The 20,915-nt window shown below is 32.7% G+C and overlaps 1 protein-coding gene and 1 long non-coding RNA gene across 2 annotated transcripts; one reads left to right on the top strand and one right to left on the bottom strand.

Moving 5' to 3' along the window:
- Positions 1–987: 987 nt before the first annotated feature.
- Positions 988–12,831, bottom strand: LOC143054845 (biogenesis of lysosome-related organelles complex 1 subunit 5-like). Its single transcript, XM_076227902.1, has 5 exons — positions 12,726–12,831; positions 9,568–9,650; positions 8,929–9,058; positions 6,205–6,257; positions 988–1,228 (listed from the first exon to the last, which is right to left on the bottom strand). The coding sequence occupies exons 1-5, from the start codon at positions 12,748–12,750 to the stop codon at positions 1,049–1,051; spliced, it is 471 nt and encodes a 156-aa protein (XP_076084017.1). The 5' UTR covers positions 12,751–12,831; the 3' UTR covers positions 988–1,048.
- A 2,449-nt stretch (positions 12,832–15,280) lies between these two features.
- Positions 15,281–19,917, top strand: LOC143054847 (uncharacterized). Its single transcript, XR_012971845.1, has 2 exons — positions 15,281–15,313; positions 19,005–19,917. It is a non-coding gene; the product is annotated as an uncharacterized LOC143054847 (long non-coding RNA).
- The last annotated feature ends 998 nt before the right edge of the window (positions 19,918–20,915 follow it).

Consider the following 20,915-nt stretch of genomic DNA (forward strand, 5'->3'; position numbering starts at 1 on the left):
GTTTGGCAAACCTTTCAATATCTGACAGGAAGTTAATATATCCTTTAAATATCTAATACTAAGTTCATTATCCTTTTAATGCCTGGCAAATATCCTTTCATCCCACATGAGTTAAATGTAATACAAAATGTACTTTGATATTCTTAATTTTTTTTAAAGAAAATATTAAAAAAATTATGTTGAAACTAGCAAAAAATCATACTTGAAACTCCTTTCAAAGCTTCTATGTATCTGTATTAAAGCAGGAAACTAGTTGACAACAAATCCTGTACATTCAGAAATGTTTGCTCACTGCTCACTTTATTATAAATTGCTATTGTTGCACAATGGACAGAATGCTTCATACAAATAATGCTAAAAGTTTTTGTTGTTTTAAGGAGGTAGACCTAGGTTAAGGGAAATAACTCTTATAATCATCAGAACGTTTGTGTCAACCATTTTCATAAATATATTCTAAGCTTCTAGGTTACATAGATTATTTTCAATCTGTTTCAGGTAAATGCTTAAAATTCATTGAGGAAACTTGACTTTTACAAACACATAACTGATTTAAAGAGTTGTCTCCCTGAACAAAGGTCTACCACCTTAAAACCCATACTGCTCAACTTTTGCATTTTTTAATTTAATGCTGTTTAATAAAGAGCTGCACCATAAGCACATGATACACGCAATGCTTTTGAAGTCCTATAAAGCCTCAATGTCATATCCGATATTTGTAAACAACTAAAGGAGCTATTTTCATAGAAATAAACCAGTCACAAAATTTCACAAAAAACTGCTTTAATCTAATCCCCCTTTTTTAATGTATAAAATCCCATTACTCAGAAGATTGAAATCTAAAATTCATCAAAATCAAAAGAGAGCTTATGTCAAAAGACATAAACAAGATTGGAGTTGAGTCTACATGCAGGGTTCAAACAACTACTTCGAGCACTTGTACACAATGGTATACCATAATACATGCAGTAAACAGACAAATGAAAAAACTTCAAATTCAACACTTTAATAATAAATTAACAATATAATAATGAACAAATATCCTTTTGTGTCATGCACTTGCCATGGTTGAGTATCCTAACTTATCCTCTAAGTCTTCATAATGTGTTTTGAGACGTTCAACTTGCTGATTAAAGTCTGTATCAATCTCATCACAGTTGTGATATTGTTTCTTTAGGAATTCATCCCATCTCTCTTTCCTTGATGCTCTGTTCTGTAACAGCTGTTTATTCTACAATGAATAAAAACATCACAATTATGATATTGTTTCTTTAGGAACTCATCCCATCTTTCTTTCCTTGATGCTCTGTTCTGTAACAGCTGTTTATTCTACAATGAATAAAAACATCACAATTATGATATTGTTTCTTTAGGAACTCATCCCATCTCTCTTTCCTTGAGGTTTGGTTCTGTAACAGCTGTTTATTGTACAATGAATAAAAACATCACAATTATGATATTGTTTCTTTAGGAACTCATCCCATCTTTCTTTCCTTGAGGCCCTGTTCTGTAACAGCTGTTTATTCTACAATGAATAAAAACATCACAATTATGATATTGTTTCTTTAGGAACTCATCCCATCTCTCTTTCCTTGAGGTTTGGTTCTGTAACAGCTGTTTATTCTACAATGAATAAAAACATCACAATTATGATATTGTTTCTTTAGGAACTCATCCCATCTCTCTTTCCTTGAGGCTCTGTTCTGTAACAGCTGTTTATTCTACAATGAATAAAAACATCACAATTATGATATTGTTTCTTTAGGAACTCATCCCATCTCTCTTTCCTTGAGGCTCTGTTCTGTAACAGCTGTTTATTCTACAATAAATAAAAACATCACAATTATGATATTGTTTCTTTAGGAATTCATCCCATCTCTCATTCCTTGATGCTCTGTTCTGTAACAGCTGTTTATTCTACAATGAATAAAAACATCACAATTATGATATTGTTTCTTTAGGAACTCATCCCATCTCTCTTTCCTTGAGGTTTGGTTCTGTAACAGCTGTTTATTGTACAATGAATAAAAACATCACAATTATGATATTGTTTCTTTAGGAACTCATCCCATCTTTCTTTCCTTGAGGCCCTGTTCTGTAACAGCTGTTTATTCTACAATGAATAAAAACATCACAATTATGATATTGTTTCTTTAGGAACTCATCCCATCTCTCTTTCCTTGAGGCTCTGTTCTGTAACAGCTGTTTATTCTACAATGAATAAAAACATCACAATTATGATATGGTTTCTTTAAGAATTCATCCCATCTCTCTTTCCTTGATGCTCTGTTCTGTAACAGCTGTTTATTCTACAATGAATAAAAACATCACAATTATGATATTGTTTCTTTAGGAACTCATCCCATCTCTCTTTCCTTGAGGTTTGGTTCTGTAACAGCTGTTTATTCTACAATGAATAAAAACATCACAATTATGATATTGTTTCTTTAGGAATTCATCCCATCTTTCTTTCCTTGAGGCCCTGTTCTGTAACAGCTGTTTATTCTACAATGAATAAAAACATCACAATTATGATATTGTTTCTTTAGGAATTCATCACATCTCTCTTTCCTTGAGGCTCTGTTCTGTAACAGCTGTTTATTCTACAATGAATAAAAACATCACAATTATGATATTGTTTCTTTAGGAACTCATCCCATCTCTCTTTCCTTGAGGCTCTGTTCTGTAACAGCTGTTTATTCTACAATGAATAAAAACATCACAATTATGATATTGTTTCTTTAGGAACTCATCCCATCTCTCTTTCCTTGAGGCTCTGTTCTGTAACAGCTGTTTATTCTACAATGAATAAAAACATCACAATTATGATATGGTTTCTTTAAGAATTCATCCCATCTCTCTTTCCTTGATGCTCTGTTCTGTAACAGCTGTTTATTCTACAATGAATAAAAACATCACAATTATGATATTGTTTCTTTAGGAACTCATCCCATCTCTCTTTCCTTGAGGTTTGGTTCTGTAACAGCTGTTTATTCTACAATGAATAAAAACATCACAATTATGATATTGTTTCTTTAGGAACTCATCCCATCTCTCTTTCCTTGAGGCTCTGTTCTGTAACAGCTGTTTATTCTACAATGAATAAAAACATCACAATTATGATATGGTTTCTTTAAGAATTCATCCCATCTCTCTTTCCTTGATGCTCTGTTCTGTAACAGCTGTTTATTCTACAATGAATAAAAACATCACAATTATGATATTGTTTCTTTAGGAACTCATCCCATCTCTCTTTCCTTGAGGTTTGGTTCTGTAACAGCTGTTTATTGTACAATGAATAAAAACATCACAATTATGATATTGTTTCTTTAGGAATTCATCCCATCTTTCTTTCCTTGAGGCCCTGTTCTGTAACAGCTGTTTATTCTACAATGAATAAAAACATCACAATTATGATATTGTTTCTTTAGGAACTCATCCCATCTTTCTTTCCTTGAGGCCCTGTTCTGTAACAGCTGTTTATTGTACAATGAATAAAAACATCACAATTATGATATTGTTTCTTTAGGAATTCATCACATCTCTCTTTCCTTGAGGCTCTGTTCTGTAACAGCTGTTTATTCTACAATGAATAAAAACATCACAATTATGATATTGTTTCTTTAGGAACTCATCCCATCTCTCTTTCCTTGAGGCTCTGTTCTGTAACAGCTGTTTATTGTACAATGAATAAAAACATCACAATTATGATATTGTTTCTTTAGGAATTCATCACATCTCTCTTTCCTTGAGGCTCTGTTCTGTAACAGCTGTTTATTCTACAATGAATAAAAACATCACAATTATGATATTGTTTCTTTAGGAATTCATCCCATCTCTCTTTCCTTGAGGCTCTGTTCTGTAACAGCTGTTTATTCTACAATGAATAAAAACATCACAATTATGATATTGTTTCTTTAGGAACTCATCCCATCTCTCTTTCCTTGAGGCTCTGTTCTGTAACAGCTGTTTATTCTACAATGAATAAAAACATCACAATTATGATATTGTTTCTTTAGGAACTCATCCCATCTCTCTTTCATTGAGGTTTGGTTCTGTAACAGCTGTTTATTCTACAATAAATAAAAACATCACAATTATGATATTGTTTCTTTAGGAACTCATCCCATCTCTCTTTCCTTGAGGCTCTGTTCTGTAACAGCTGTTTATTCTACAATGAATAAAAACATCACAATTATGATATTGTTTCTTTAGGAATTCATCCCATCTCTCTTTCCTTGATGCTCTGTTCTGTAACAGCTGTTTATTCTACAATGAATAAAAACATCACAATTATGATATTGTTTCTTTAGGAATTCATCCCATCTCTCTTTCCTTGATGCTCTGTTCTGTAACAGCTGTTTATTCTACAATGAATAAAAACATCACAATTATGATAATGTTTCTTTAGGAATTCATCCCATCTCTCTTTCCTTGAGGTTTGGTTCTGTAACAGCTGTTTATTCTATAATGAATAAAAACATCACAATTATGATATGGTTTCTTTAGGAATTCATCCCATCTCTCTTTCCTTGAGGCTCTGTTCTGTAACAGCTGTTTATTCTACAATGAATAAAAACATCACAATTATGATATTGTTTCTTTAGGAATTCATCCCATCTCTCTTTCCTTGAGGCTCTGTTCTGTAACAGCTGTTTATTCTACAATAAATAAAAACATCACAATTATGATATTGTTTCTTTAGGAATTCATCCCATCTCTCTTTCCTTGATGCTCTGTTCTGTAACAGCTGTTTATTCTACAATGAATAAAAACATCACAATTATGATATTGTTTCTTTAGGAACTCATCCCATCTCTCTTTCCTTGATGCTCTGTTCTGTAACAGCTGTTTATTCTACAATAAATAAAAACATCACAAATATGATATTGTTTCTTTAGGAATTCATCCCATCTCTCTTTCCTTGAGGTTTGGTTCTGTAACAGCTGTTTATTCTACAATGAATAAAAACATCACATGGGATTTTGCAAAAAAATGTAAATTTACAATTCTGAGTGTGTTTATACTAAGCAAGTTGATAGATTTTTATCTATATTTTTAAGTGCCATTTATGGGCATTATGTTTTCTGGTCTGTGCATCCGTTTGTTTGTGTGTCTGTTCATCCATTCCTCCGTTTGTTTGTCTGTCTGTCCCGCTTCAGGTTAAAGATTTTGGTCGAGGTAGTTTTTGATGAAGTTGAAGTCCAATCAACTTGACACTTAGTATACATGTTCCCTATGATATGATATTTCTAATGTTAATGCAAAATTATTGTTTTTACCCAATTTTCAGTCCATTGAACATAGAAAATAATAGTGTGGATGGGGCATTTTAAGATCTTAGCTTAATATCCTTGTTTCACTGTGCAAAGTTTCATGTGTGTTATCCAAGAACTCTAACAATATTTTGCTGTATATCAAATCACTATAAAAAAAGTAAAATCACAAAAATACTGAACTGAGAGGAGAATCCAATCGAAAATTCCCTAATCACATGGCAAAATCAAATGACAAAACACATCAAAAACAAATGGACAAGAACTGTCATATTCCTGACTTGGTACAGAAATTTTCAAATGTAGAAAATGGTGGATTAAATCTGGTTTTATAGCGCTAAACCTCTCACTTTGCTGACAGTCTCATCAAATTCCGTTATATTTACAATGATGCGTGAACTAAACAGACATAATGAATAAAATAGTCAAAATATGGCTACAGCGGTCATCATCGTGTAACAATTTTAAAAGGAACAATTTAACAAAACACAAAAAACATCTATCTACAAACACATTCATTGATTCGTGTGTCTGACGTCAGAAAATTTTATACATCACATTTTGTTGTTCAATGTATATACAAACAATTTAAAAATTTCACATGGGCAATGTTAGCATACAGGGTTAAAATGTATTAATAACATTACCAAAAATTTAGAGTTGTGGTAAATAAAGTATATTTACTAATTTCACATTTATTCAAATGGTAAGTGAATCTTTGGAGGGATCATTGGGGGTTTTGTTTTTACTAAGTTTGCTAGTTACTTTTAATATACCACAAGGTAGGAAATACTGTGTTAAATGGTTGATTTTAAAGTAGAGTTATCTCCCGTATTTGGTATTAAAATAGAAAGATATGATTGCCAATGAGAAAACTCTCCACCAGACAACTAAAGAAGGATGTAGAGGTTAGAAACTACATGTAGTTTACCTCAAGTATTTCACCATCTTCAATTTTTCTGCACATTTCTGTTGCAACTTTTACTGAAATAAAAAAAAGAAAGATTAAAAACTATATATTTAATTTTCAAAAAAACAGACTTTAAAAATCTATCTGATGTAAATGTAATGTTTTTTTCTAATTTTTGAAGGCTGTATTGGGACCTATATAATATATGAATTGCTTATATCTTTTTCATTTGAACTCTGATAGATAGTTGTCTTATTGCCATCACACCGCATCTCCCTATTTTATTTCAAGTTAGTGTGTGATATGTCAAGTTAGTGTGTGATATGTCAAGTTAGTGTGTGATATGTCAAAAGTCCCATAACTCTGGAATGACTGCCACAAATTTTAAATAGTACACATTTTTATTTAGGGGCCAGCTGAGGCCCAGATCTGGGTGTGGGATTTTCTTTCTGCATTGAAGACCTATTGGTGGCATTTGGCTGTTATCTCTTTGAAACTTCATTCCTACATTGTTTAATTTCAAATCTCAATTTCATCATTGTACATGCATTAAAAACTGTCTAAGAGAAATTTAACTTTCAAAATTATAAGCATCTTTATTTTGAATACATATGATTTCTACAATTTTGACTGCTACCCACTATACATACAGTACACTTTGATACTGCCAATTTAGAAAGTAACGTGTACATTGGTAAATAAAAATTTACTGATTAATGATAAAAGTTAATGAGATTGCAAAATTTTTGTGAAGTAAGGCCGAAAATAAAATTCAAATTGTTTCATGTTGCCTACTGTACCTACTAAAAGTATGACACAAACTGTTTTTATTTTTCCTTTTTTTTATAGATTTTTTCCTGCTCTAACATTATTTTCCTTTGTAAAACATGCAATTTTGTGTTTGCACTGTGCTTAAACGGCTGTGGGTAACTTAAGTTTTCCAAAGCCCAAGATGGCGGACTCTAAACTCGTTGATATTTAATTCATACAAAATGTACCTTTTGTGACGATTTTCATGCAGAATGTAAATATTTATAGGATTATTAAATAAAGAAATAACTAAAAATTACCATAAATTTGTTAATATAGAGTTCACTAAAGCGCAAGGCCAACTTTAAAAAATGCATAAGACGTCCGTAACTTTTTGATCGAAACTAAGCAGACTGTCCGTAACTTTATTTTCAGATGTGGGTAACTTTTGATTTAAAATTTTAAGAATTATAATTGCAACAATTAGAAGACAATAAACATCATATTTGTAGCCTTCACGGTTGTTATACTACTCATTCACCACCAAATGTGATTTTATTTGTGGTACTCGATCCTGGTTATGGTTTGAACTTTTATTAAATGATGTGCGTCTTATGGACATTTTCGATTCGCACCATTGCTTTGTCATACTCTTTAAATTTTTATGTTTAATTATCTGTTTGTGGTTTATTTTCACCTCTGTTTCTTTTTATGTGTATTTTGATGAATACTCTTTGACGCGGCTCGGTATTTAACATCACACTAGTAAGTTATAGTGTTATGTTTTTTTTTAATACGTTTCCTAGCATGTTTTTTTTTTAATTTCTCTTTGTATGTTATCAGGGATTGTTAAATTATTAAATTACCCTGTTGTCTTAGAAATTTATATTTTCATATACTTCAATGTATTTAGACTAATTGTGACACTATGTTGATTGCTCTATTCCTTTTATGTCACTGAATTTTAACCATTGTGTCTTTTAGTTTAGTCCAATTTAATGAAATTTAATGCAACTTGCATACAAGTGAAATATGCAGCTAGCTGTAAAACTAGGTTTTATACATTTTTGCAAAATGTCCTTTCTTCAAGTTTCTCATTTACTGCAAATCTATAAAGTTCGAACATCGAATGCAACAGGCCACTATAAATTCTAATCGAATCGTAATGTCATTGGGCCAAGAATTAAGTGTTTTTTTTTTAATCAATGGAAATGAATGTCTTTTGAATATATTCGTTTTTGGTTGAATCTTTGATAATTGTCATGGGATTGGGCAATTTTGCCCCCCCCCCCCCCCAAAAAAAAAAATCCCGGATTTACGCATGATTTATTCTTGTCATTGCTGGCAGAAAATCAGTTAGTGCATACACACCACATGCATGTGTAAAAAATACTTGTGAAGTCTACTTGTTCCCAAAATAAAAATCAACAATGATGTTTTAACAGATTATCTGCTATGGTAGGAAACCACCCTCCGAACTGGGCGATTTGGGTATGCCGACGTTATAAAAAATCAGACCCGAGTTTAACGGATTTATCGTTATTTTTTCATATTATTTCCAATTTTGTCTTCCACACTAATTCAAATGAATAATATCATACTTGAGATCTACTTCATTTCTGATTATGTATTCGATGCAATCTCTATCATAAGTAAAATACTGCATCCACGTATGTTGATTCTTTGAAAGTTACGGACATTCCTATTGGTATAATGAAAAAAGTTACGGACAAGTTGTTTTTAAGTTACGGACAGCCTAAGCGTTTTTTTAAATCGTGCTGTGATCGTTTATTTTGTAGAATTTAATGACCTGTTAAGTTTGGGGGTTTCCCTAAACAATTAATACAACTTTTTAATTCAGTGGTTTAATTGATGCATCCATGGTATTGTTATTCTATAGAAGAGAAGTCCCTAACCGACGCAAGGCGGCTCCATCTTGGGCTGTGGGTAACTTAAGTTACCCACAGCCGTTTAAGCACAGTGGTTTGGCCATACCTTTGGCAGAAACATCAGGTAAGAAGACCTGCATAGCTTTCAGACTCTCTGGGATCAGTTTTTCGTTCATTTCTTTAACATTGTCTAAAACTTTTTGTAATCTCTCTGGTTCCCTGTTTTGTCTTTTATCCTGAAAATAAAATAAAAAACAGCATCTGAGTGTTATATTACACTTTACTTTTTTACAGATTAAGATGTTGGCAGTCATTAAAAGATCTCTAATAAATTTAAGTACACAATGTCAAGAGCTTGACAATAGTTGAATGATACTAATTTGGTTACTGATGTCTAAGTCTTGAAAAGACTTGGCTAGACTGAAAAAGTTTGTCCTGTACTCTTTGTCCTGCCTTTTTATTGTTTTCTTTATTCAGTCCTGCCTCTTTTATTTTTGGATAGATTAATCAATTATCCTGACTATTTTACATAAATTGTCATCCTATCATCCTGACATTTTTTTTTATTTCAAAAGAATCTACAATAACATACAGGTTTATGTTTCAGATGTCAGAATGCAAGTTTGTTAATTGCCATACTCACCCTGTCACATTATTCGGATTAATAAAAACTTCTCAATGATTTCTGAATTTTCAGGTATAAGATCTGATCAGTGTAATGAAAAAGATTCTACAACATACTCACCTCAAATTCTTGTACAAAGTGGTTGATATGTCCTTGTAACACTGGTCTGTGGTCCAGCAGTCTAGCATGAATCTCATTCACATCTATGGTATAAGTATGAAAAACATTCATTAATATAATAATATTTCATTTCTAATTTCTAATTCGGCAATTATAAATCAAATTCATTAATGATAATTTGAAACAAGTTATTCAGTCTTCACAATAAACTTTGAATCTACCAAAGACAGATGTAGGAGGGAGGGCCTGGGGGGCCCGGGCCCCCACCCTTTTGTAGGAAAAAAATGGTTGAATATATAGGGAATCACTGAAGCATGACTTGAGCCACCCCCCCCCCCCCCCCCCCCCTTCTGGGTCAGCCAGTGGGCCCTCCCTTATGAAAAGTTCTGGATCTGCCACTGTCTACAGGACCATAACTGAATTTTATCTTGTCTATTGGCCTGTTTATTATTTAGAAATGCCTGTAGATGAAATTGTTAAGCAAAGACTAGTATTCCCTGTTGTTGAAGGGTAAATTTATTTAACTAAAATTGTCTTCAATGAAAAGTCAACATGGTCAAATTGCAGCAGTTTTTAATGTCTCTAAACTTCACAGAGGTATCAACATTGGATTTTGAATACAGATGTGCAGTAGGATTTTCTAAACATCATCTCACAATGTCAATGAATGTCCCAGCTTGTGAAAATATTGATTCATGAATAAAATTCTTGTCATATCATTTATATATTTTTTATTATCAAATATACTAGAACACACCCGCGAAATCGCGGGCATTCAGAGCGGGGTTAAAAGTATGTAAAGTGTTGTTTGAAGTTTTATACCTCCTCCTTCATTTCCAAAATTCTTTGGTTTTCTATCAATTTCAATATGAACATACATTTAGTATGTTATGAACATTTAAGTAAGGAGCCTGTAGTTCAGTGGTTGTCGTTTGTTTGTGTGTTACATATTTGTTTTTCGTTCCTTTTTTGTACTTAAATAAGGCCGCTAGTTTTCTCGTTTGAATTTTTTTACATCGTCATTTCGGGGCCTTTTAAAGCTGAGTATGCCGTATGGGCTTTGCTCGTTGTTGAAGGCCGTACAGTGACCTATAGTCGTTAATTTCTGTGTCATTTTGGTCTCTTGTGGAGAGTTGTTTCAACATGGCAATCATACCACATCTTTTTTTTTGTAATCAATGAATTTTGTAAAATATTTAATGAATGGAGAATTTCAGAAAAGGTATCAAAAGTTCACATGAATATATTTAGCGCTTATCTGTATATTGCTATATAAATAAAGTGTATTTACTTTCAATTCTTAGTTTAGTAATCGATCCATGGTGGTCAATTGACATAGTATACAGACCCTCTCCATTTAATAAACTCTGAACAGAATTAAAATACACTTTATTCGTACTATTTTTTTGTTCAAAGTATACAGAAAAACGCAAACCGGAAGTATAATCTGACTTAAAATTTCGTCCAATGACGGGACAATATCCGGATGCCTTTTTTCTTGTTTTTCTCCCAAAATAACTCAATCTGAATAATCATATGAATGGATGACAAATGCGACTATGCACTGTACATATAGGACACAGAGTCGTGTTGATTAATTTATTGTGGAAAGAAGAGAAGCGACACCAAAAATGAGGTCTTCTTGTTTAATAGTATAGATTATAAAATGTTGTTCATCTTCCACCAGATTTAGAGTACATTTCTTACAAAGCCTTTGGTCTCTTTCTATATATAATGTTTTACTAGAACACACCCGCGAAATCGCGGGCATTCAGAGCGGGGTTAAAAGTATGTAAAGTGTTGTTTGAAGTTTTATACCTCCTCCTTCTTTTCAAAAATTCTTTGGTTTTCTATCAATTTCAATATGAACATAAATTTAGTATGTTATGAACATTTAAGTAAGGAGCCTGTAGTTCAGTGGTTGTCGTTTTTTTGTGTGTTACATATATTTGTTTTTCGTTCCTTTTTTGTACTTAAATAAGGCCGCTAGTTTTCTCGTTTGAATTTTTTTACATCGTCATTTCGGGGCCTTTTAAAGCTGAGTATGCTGTATGGGCTTTGCTCGTTGTTGAAGGCCGTACGGTGACCTATAGTCGTTAATTTCTGTGTCATTTTGGTCTCTTGTGGAGAGTTGTCTCAACATGGCAATCATACCACATCTTTTTTTTTTGTAATCAATGAATTTTGTAAAATATTTAATGAATGGAGAATTTCAGAAAAGGTATCAAAAGTTCACATGAATATATTTAGCGCTTACATGTGTATCTGTATATTGCTATATAAGTAAAGTGTATTTACTTTCAATTCTTAGTTTAGTAATCGATCCATGGTGGTCAATTGACATAGTATACAGACCCTCTCCATTTAATAAACTCTGAACAGAATTAAAATACTTTATTCGTACTATTTGTTTGTTCAAAGTATACAGAAAAACGCAAACCGGAAGTATAATCTGACTTAAAATTTCGTCCAATGACGGGACAATATCCGGATGCCTTTTTTCTTGTTTTTCTCCCAAAATAACTCAATCTGAATAATCATATGAATGGATGACAAATGCGACTATGCACTGTACATATAGGACACAGAGTCGTGTTGATTAATTTATTGTGGAAAGAAGAGAAGCGACACCAAAAATGAGGTCTTCTCGTTTAATAGTATAGATACATTTATTTATTGCGTAAAACTTCATACAGCATACAGATGTTTAATTGAAAGAAAGAAATATTTCACTCTCCGGAAATGACACTTCCAAAAAAGGCATGCCTGTGTATACCGTCATATAGAAAGAAATGGTAGTTGAATTAACAATTTTAGACAGTCAATAGTTTATGATCATTTTGATGGATAGTTTCAGTACATATGCCTATTATTTAAGGTTATTATAAAGGATCATTAAGGTGCAGCTTAGTCCAAATAATTATGACGTCTGACAAGGCTATTTTAATTTTTTTCTGGGACGCCTTCCTACGACTTGCCAGACGTCATAATTATTTGGACTAGGTGCTGCTGTGTATTAACAATCAGTCAATAAAGTCTCAACGCAAGTGTAAGGATTAGAGCCTGAGTATTCACACTCACTGGTAAATAAAAACACAAATGTTCAAAAAGGCAAACATATAACACGATCTGAATAAGACAAAAACAGATAAAGGTACCTTTAAATATTGTTTGGTCAATCATGGTTTAGAGAAAGCCCCGCCCACTTTTTGTTGTCTCAACGTCAAAAGATTTCTTTACCAATAGAATAAAAGTAGCCTTTTTCAAACGCGTATATGATCCTTTTTTAGTCGTAAACCGTAATCGGATTTTTTCCGGAAATAGATAACATTGATTTTACAAATTTGAGCTTTCTAAAGAGCAGTGGACTACTGCTCTCTATCCAACTTTAAGATAATATTATATATATGTGTGTATGTGGTTGTTAATTTTTAATAGTATTGGAAATGTCGTATTTCTAGATATTGATTGATATAAAATCGTTTTTTTTTCACTTTACAACTGAGAATCACTTCAAAGTATTGAAAATTAAAACCTTTACAAATAGACACCGTTTAAATATAAAATACAGATTATGCATTTTTGTAAATATTGTATAGGAACTTGTGACATTGTTTGGCAAACAAAATCGTGCATATCGTAGATAAATAAATAAATTAAAAGCGTATCAATAATTCAGTGATATTTCAATAATAATTTCAGTGTGCAATATTCGACTGAAATAAGCAATAATACATTGTAAATACCATGAAATACTACGATTACATGTTACTTTTGAATGCGAGAGGTCGAAGTTAAAAATAGCAATTGTTTGACTGTCATAACAATAAAATTTAATGCTATTGACACTACTAATATATTAAGGCAGTCAACACCATGCATGCACACACTTATATATCAATCTCATATTTGCATGAAATATTTGCCACTGGACGTTAAGCAGCCAACACTCAATCAATATTTGTATAATAATCGAATTGTATAATACATGTATATCTCTGCCATGTCTTTGTCAGAAAAATAAATATGTGAAGCGATCGAGCATATGTTGTTTATTTGCAAGTACGACTGAAGCAGCAGATGAGAGCCATTATGAAACGAACTCATAATATGGTATAGTATAATACAACCGACAACAATTTACTGCTGCACTTTTTATACCAGCAGTTGTGATTCGCCAATAATTCTAGCTACGAACACTCCCTAAACATATAGAACCATTGCATTTCTTTCCTACTTATATAGAAAGTTTGAAAATATCAGAGTGAGTGGTCGCGGTCAATTGATGTTCAAGACTGGAGCAGTTATAAAATCATTTAAGAAAAATTAAGCATGCATTTATCAAAGGAGTTCTTTATAAATATATATAGAGAAATACACTTACAGACACTGAAAGAGAAAGCAACAAAGCGTAACACATCTTGAAAATGTCCCCAAAACACAAAAGAGTTCTACAAGCACGATTGATTCAATCCAATTCACTGATGAACGTTTAGGTAAGTTCAACTGGGACTACTGTGAGCGAACAATGTAACGAGGGCAGTGTGAAAAATGCATAATGAGTACTGACCTATAGTTGTTAATTTCTGTGTCATTTGGCCGTAAGTTCTTTCGTTTGAATTATTTTGAATTTGTCATTCCGGAGCTTATATTAGCTAACTATACGGCATGGGTTATAGTCGTAGACCTATAGCTATACACTTTTGTGGAGAGTTGTATCATTGGCAATCGCACTACATCTTCTTATTCTTACATATATATATTGTGAATGAAACCGTGAACTTTAAACTAAAAGACACGTTCAATTCCTATGGAAGCATAAAAAAAACCACAACGTTTCCATGGATTTGGGACTTTTTAAGATTTATTTATAAAGACTCACAATACTTGCGAAGTTCCATGAATTTCTCGTCTATATCATGTTTAGGTCCCGTATTTATGACAACCACGGACGGCTGAGTTCCTCACACAATCAGTCATTTAAAGAAGCCAAAAGAGTCACCCAGCTACGGTCCATGAATTCATTTACATTTCAGTTTGTTCTTTTAAATTTTGTCACATTTTGTAATTATGTTTATATGTGTAGGGCGTATGCAGGGGCGGATCCAGCCATTTTAAAAAGTGGGAGGGTTCCTAACCCAGGACAAAAAAAAGGGGGGGGGTTCCAACAACATGTCCCCATTCAAATGTATTGATCGTCCCAAAAAAAGGGGGGTTCCAACCCCCGGAACCTCCCCACCTTGGATCCGCCATTGGTATGAGAACATGCATTGTCTTCTCCTAATCCTTCGATCTTTGGGGTATATAAATTAATCGAATGTTTGCCACTGTTGTCGCTGTATTAAATTGCTAGCATAATTTTGACCAGATTTGTTTCTGTATATATTTATATGTTACGATAAAAGAGATTTTAGTTAAAGAGGGGACGGGAGGTCAGTAATACAAGGCAAACTAAATTTAAATAACCCTCCCAAATACTAAAGACTTTGATTATTATTCTGTATCTAAATATATTTAGATTGCTTTAGTACGAATTAAACTTTTAAGTTTTCATCTGTGTTTTTATTAGAAATCAATTATAAAAACGTAAAGATAAAAAAATGCTTTGTTTGGAATATCCAAAGCATTAAATCAATCTAAATTTAAGCATGACATAAGTCCCCTTTAACGTGCAATAACAATTAAGATTTACAATCTTTGAAGTAGGTGAATCTCTTTAAATTGCGGAGTAAAACATTATAAAAGTGTAAGTATTGATAATTTAATTTACTTTAATATTGGATCTTCACAAAAACAGTACCGAGATCATTAAAAATAACTTTTCTTCGCTCCGGCCGTTTGTATCGGTTTCAAGTGAAATTATATAGTCGCAATTTATAAAATCTAAAGGTGCTGAATGACAAGACATTTTGTCTGTGTCATATTATGGTCTACCCATTATTCTCTATTCTTTATGATTTAGTACCAAATCGTGCTTTGTTGTCTAATTGTTGGGTTATTTTTTTTTCTATATCCATTACCATTTATAAAGGTCCGTTGTTTTCTATTCCGTAATCCCCAGCCATACTCTCTGATATAAACCACCTCCCACAAAATGTTGATCCAATTCCCTGCGGATGAGTTATGCCCCTTGGGTATATTCTCTCTATTCTATCCCGCTGATGAGGCGTTAAGAAATGACCAAATCAATCTCTTCTACCAAACGATTATCCACCTTTATGCAAAATCTTAAAAAGTTACACAACAATGTACAGTATGCCTTTGAAATTGAACTAAGTTAAACTCTTTTTTTTTGGCATTTTTTATAGCAAAATTTATTACTTCCTGTGGATTGAATGTATTGCATCTTGCACAGAGGTCAATGTTAACAGTGTAAGAAAAAAACAACTCCATACCAACATATTAAGAGGGTTGAGTTTGTGTTCAGTCAAATGTAAATGAAGGAGTTGTCGTTCTTGTGTATAATTATGAAATATGCCGCATATTTTATAAACTCAATTGTATTGTACGTTTTTTTATTGTTGGTAAAAGATGACACAAATGGAAGGGTTCAGGACTGAATAAATAAGAAAAACACACCTGTCCCAAGTGATTAACTTCCTTAGCGGTTGTCTCTCGTAATATCTTGAGGTCTTTTCCCGTCAACATAATTGGTATTGACGAATATTTTTTTTATAACAGCTTAGCCACGTTGATAGAAAAAATATCTAGTTTGCAAAACGCAAATTATTAAGGCAACACTCAAACATAATAAGCATAGATCACGGCCGACACTCGGCTAACCGAGAGATTGGTCGGTTAATCTATATTGAGTATGCGGCTATATCGGCGGTTGGTCTGTTAATCGGGTTGGCTAAAGTCTGTTAATCAGGTGTTATCGAGAAAATCATTGAAAGTTCAGCATGTTTCATTGTATAACTTTCTAAATATACTTTCATCATAAAAAGTATTCATGTCTAACAAAACAATTCAATGTACTGAATTTAGTGGTGTAATTATTATTTTTCTAGCTTCGATGTACGATCTATAAAATGAAAAGGCGGGTTACTCATCATTAAATTTATACACATTTTACACACATAAAATGTACACAAAATGACACATTGGTTAAATTTACTTGCATTCAATATTTTTAACATCGAAAAAAGAAAGGCATTATGTTTGTTAACCATATTGATATCATTGTGTGAAAAATCAACACGAAAATCTGTATTTTGGTGACATAAATCAATCTTTATTTAAAACCTGGTCTGTTAATGGGTCGGATGTATAAAACCCGGTCTGTTAATTGGTCTGTTAAGAGTTATGAATGGCAATAAAAGTATAATTTTATTGCTATATGGGGTGTTATCTGATCAAATGAGTAGGCTCAAGACGAGCGGCTAAAATATACGAAAACAACACATGAGCAATGAAACATAACATATACGGAAACAACACATGAAATTGAAAATTGATAAAAATGGTTTCAAAAAGTGTAATATTAAAGTAATATTAATAGAATGATCGCATATATCATGTTGATTCTGTTTAATTGTCATGAATGACACAAATTTGTCATCTACATTGGTAACCAGTATATAAATCAGAGATAGTAACTAAACATCAGTACTAAGTAAAATAAAATTGGAATGACAAAATATGAAAAATAAAGAAAGAATAATGAGTAAGATAAATAAGATGAAGAAAAAAATGACATAACAATTTAAAGAATACAGAAATAAACAATACCCCCAATCCGGACCTTCATGGTATACACAAGAATCTGGATGGAAACGCGGAATAAAGAATAATATATAAGGACAGAAAAGAGTGATACATTGCTAAAACCGAGAGAAAAATAATACTTGTTTAAGAATACAAACATGAAAAACCGATGGCTGTTGAAACAGTAACGGATTGCGATGTACTTATATTGGTGACAAATTCTAGAAGTTTACATGCGGACAACTATGGTGGCAGGTTAATGCCATTTTGCGTTTTAGCGTTTTTGCCTTACATATTCTATCATAACGAAAACGCGAAAACGCGAAACCGATTTCTCGTTTTCGACTGCGGTTTTCGACTTCGCGTTTTCGCCCTATAGAATATGAAAGGGGAAATCGCGAAAACGCGAAATGGACTTCACCGGCCAACATAGACAACTGTATTTCTCCTCTGCACTTATGTAGAAAGGAACTAAACCGAATAAAATGAATTAAAACTTAAAATAACCAAATGTAGCTGCATTCGCCCCTTTCCGTTTACTTCTTTAGAGTGATTTGTAAACAACATATGATTAAGTAATAGAAGAAAAGAACCAATTGGATGATGCTGACGAATTAGGGTTTAACGTCCAGTGACAAATATCATGCTCATATGTGAACGAGAACACGTTATATATGTACCCTGTGTTGTATTAGAAAGACGCTTTCAGTCGGAATTGAGAACATGCTACTTCGAACAGACACAAAAATTAAGGCTTATTGAAAACGTCAATAAAAAATTCATGCATATTCCAGAGGCCAATCCATATCACGCTATATTGAAGTGACACACCCTTCAATAAAATACAAAGAAAGTCAAAATAAAAATGCTCTTCCTAGGATACTGGGCACCGTATTGTCATTCTTGTTTACTCAGGAACATCTCATTCTTCAATTTTTCAAGGGGAAAATATAAAGGTAGCAAAATTATTGTCGTGGCTAAATAACTCTTAACTGACACAATTTCAATTGTCCAACCCATTAACAGACTTTATTCCCATAATTTTCACTAAAACGTGGTATTATTCACGTTATTTTACAATTATGAAATATTTACTAATGTCAATTTATTTTTTTAAAACCACAGTACTATTTTTTGTCCTTTAAATGATATCTAAATTTGTTTGTTTCGCCTTTTATTAAAAAAATTGCTATGCGTATAAGCATAAATACTACATACTTGCGCGACGCCTTTTAGTTTTACTGAAAACTGCGCAGACTAAGAAATGTTTTTGCAAGTGCAAAATGTTCTATGATAGATATCATTTTGTCAGACACTTTTCTTTTTTTTGATTTGGTTCTTATAACATGCCAAAAATCTGTATATTTAATAGAGTTTGAAATTAAATTAAGCGTTTTACTCTTAACAGACGTTTAACCAACCCGATTAACAGACCAATCGCCCATATAGCCGCATACTCAATATAGATTAACCGACCAATCTCTCGGTTAGCCGAGTGTCGGCCGTGTAGATAAGGTAACCAAAATGAACATAGTTGAATGTTAGTTATAATGGTTAGTCTTTCACTATATCAAACATTAAACATGATATGTGTGTATTGTGATATTCTCGATCTTTAAAAAGCGCTTTGAAATGTTATACGTTCATTGCATATTTGATAAAAATAATTTTAATATTAACAATCATACATGCACAATGGTCTAAAAATAAAAATATGTTTGGTTTTCCAGGTATTTGAACTCATTTCCTTATGGTTAAATTTAGTATGAAGTCACCTGCAAAAATCAATATATTCCTTAAAGTGACTGGCACAAGAGGATCGTACCACGAAATATTATCAAGATTTATTCGGTTACCAAATTTGTACGATCAGATTTGTTTTGAATCTGAAACATGTCGAGAATTAACAATTGAGGGCAACTTCTCGTGTACACGAGAAAACAACAGTATTTACAGAGCATACGTTGCTCTTTTAAAGAGAATTTCCGAACCACAAAAAGTTAAAACATTTTTCAAAAATTACAAAATAGTAGTTGATAAGCACATCGGAGGAGGTCCCTCAAACGCTGCAACTTTTCTGCGCATGACAAATGACATTTGTCGTCTTGGCCTTTCCAAAGACAAACTAGCAAGCATCGGTTCTTTTATAGGGGCGGATGTTTCCTTTTTCATTTATGATATCGAAAGTGCCAATGTAAAAGGCATAGGAGAAGTTGTGGAAGAATTTAATGATGATCTGCCAAGACTTAACATATGCACACCTAAAATCAATTGCAACACTGCAAAAGTTTATGCGCACTTCCGTCAGTTTTGTTATAACCCGGATGTGACGTCGTATGACGTAGAGCTAGCAGACATGAAGAGTTTAGACATCTTACTGTCGTTACCGTTTAAAGAAGCAAACGATTTGTGTGAGCCTACACTTGCACTTTACCCAGAGATGGACAATTATTTAAAAAATGAGTGGTTCATGAGTGGAAGTGGTAGTACTGTGTTCTGTATAGACAACAATGAAACAAATAGGTGTGCAGAGATATAAAGGAACTGGCGTTCCAAAAGTATTGATTTACTCTTTATTTTTTTCCCTTATTTCTGTAATGTCCTTGTATTAATTCAAACATTGCAAAATTTGTACGCAGAATACTTATAGTGTTGTTTTTGTACCCCTATTTGTAAAAAAAGTTTCACGTATCATTGTCAATATAATGGACATTAATGCGACTGTCGTTCAAGTGAGAGGTTTAGCACTATAAAACCAGGTTCAATCAACCATTTTCTACATAAGAAAATGCCTGTACCAAGTCAGGAATATGGCAGTTGTTATCCATTCGTTTGATGTGTGAGCTTTTGGTTTTACCATTTGATTATGACTTATATCAAGAAATTGACTATGAGGGTTCGTTTGAAAACAAAATTTTACGACAAAAGAGATGAGTTCACCTTCCCAATTTTGCCCCTTTTTTTAACCAAGAGTCCAAAATGATGAAGTTGTAGTCATCACTTCGTATATTTTACGGACGTTATCACTAGATGGTTGACCGTTATAGAATTTTCGTTATACAGATGATATCGGATATGTTCCTTATGTCGTAACTACAATTCCGTTCTCTTTTCACGAATTACCGGCTTTGCGAAAACATGAACAACAAGACGTGAAATAAGCCCCAATTTTTGGTGGGGTTCGTGTTGTTTTACCTCTTTTTGTGACACTTTGTTCACGCATGTTTGTCAATAAAATGGAAATTGATGCGACTATTGTACACGTGAGAGGTTTAGCGCTATAAAACCAGGTTCAATCCACCATTTTCTACATAAGGGATGCATGTACCAAGTCAGGAATATGACAGTTGTTGTCCATGCATGCATTCGTTTGGTGTTATTTATTATTTGATTTTGCCATTTGATTAGTGACGTACTTATATATATAAACGAGTCTAAATTGAAAACTACGTTCAAACCTATGATTGCGTTGGATAAAAACCGCAATTTTTATACGTGTGCATGTAAAACAAATTTCGTTGTAGAAGGGTCTAAATACAGCACAAACAACATTTTCCAAAAGACCAAAATAGTGAAAAAGTATATTTAAACAAAACGCATTTGACTAACAGGTCGAACAACTGATGTTCTTAAACCCTGCT

Source organism: Mytilus galloprovincialis, chromosome 12 (assembly GCF_965363235.1).
Source record: "Mytilus galloprovincialis chromosome 12, xbMytGall1.hap1.1, whole genome shotgun sequence".
NCBI classification, from domain to species: domain Eukaryota; kingdom Metazoa; phylum Mollusca; class Bivalvia; order Mytilida; family Mytilidae; genus Mytilus; species Mytilus galloprovincialis.

Excerpts from the sequence above, each read along its gene's own strand:
- LOC143054845 (XM_076227902.1), bottom strand. The coding sequence starts at position 12,750 with ATGATTGACCAAACAATATTTAAAG. Across the intron at positions 9,059-9,567 it reads ACTTTGTACAAGAATTTGAG|GATAAAAGACAAAACAGGGA; the intron begins GTGAGTATGTTG and ends TTTTATTTTCAG. Across the intron at positions 1,229-6,204 it reads AAGATGGTGAAATACTTGAG|AATAAACAGCTGTTACAGAA; the intron begins GTAAACTACATG and ends TATTCATTGTAG.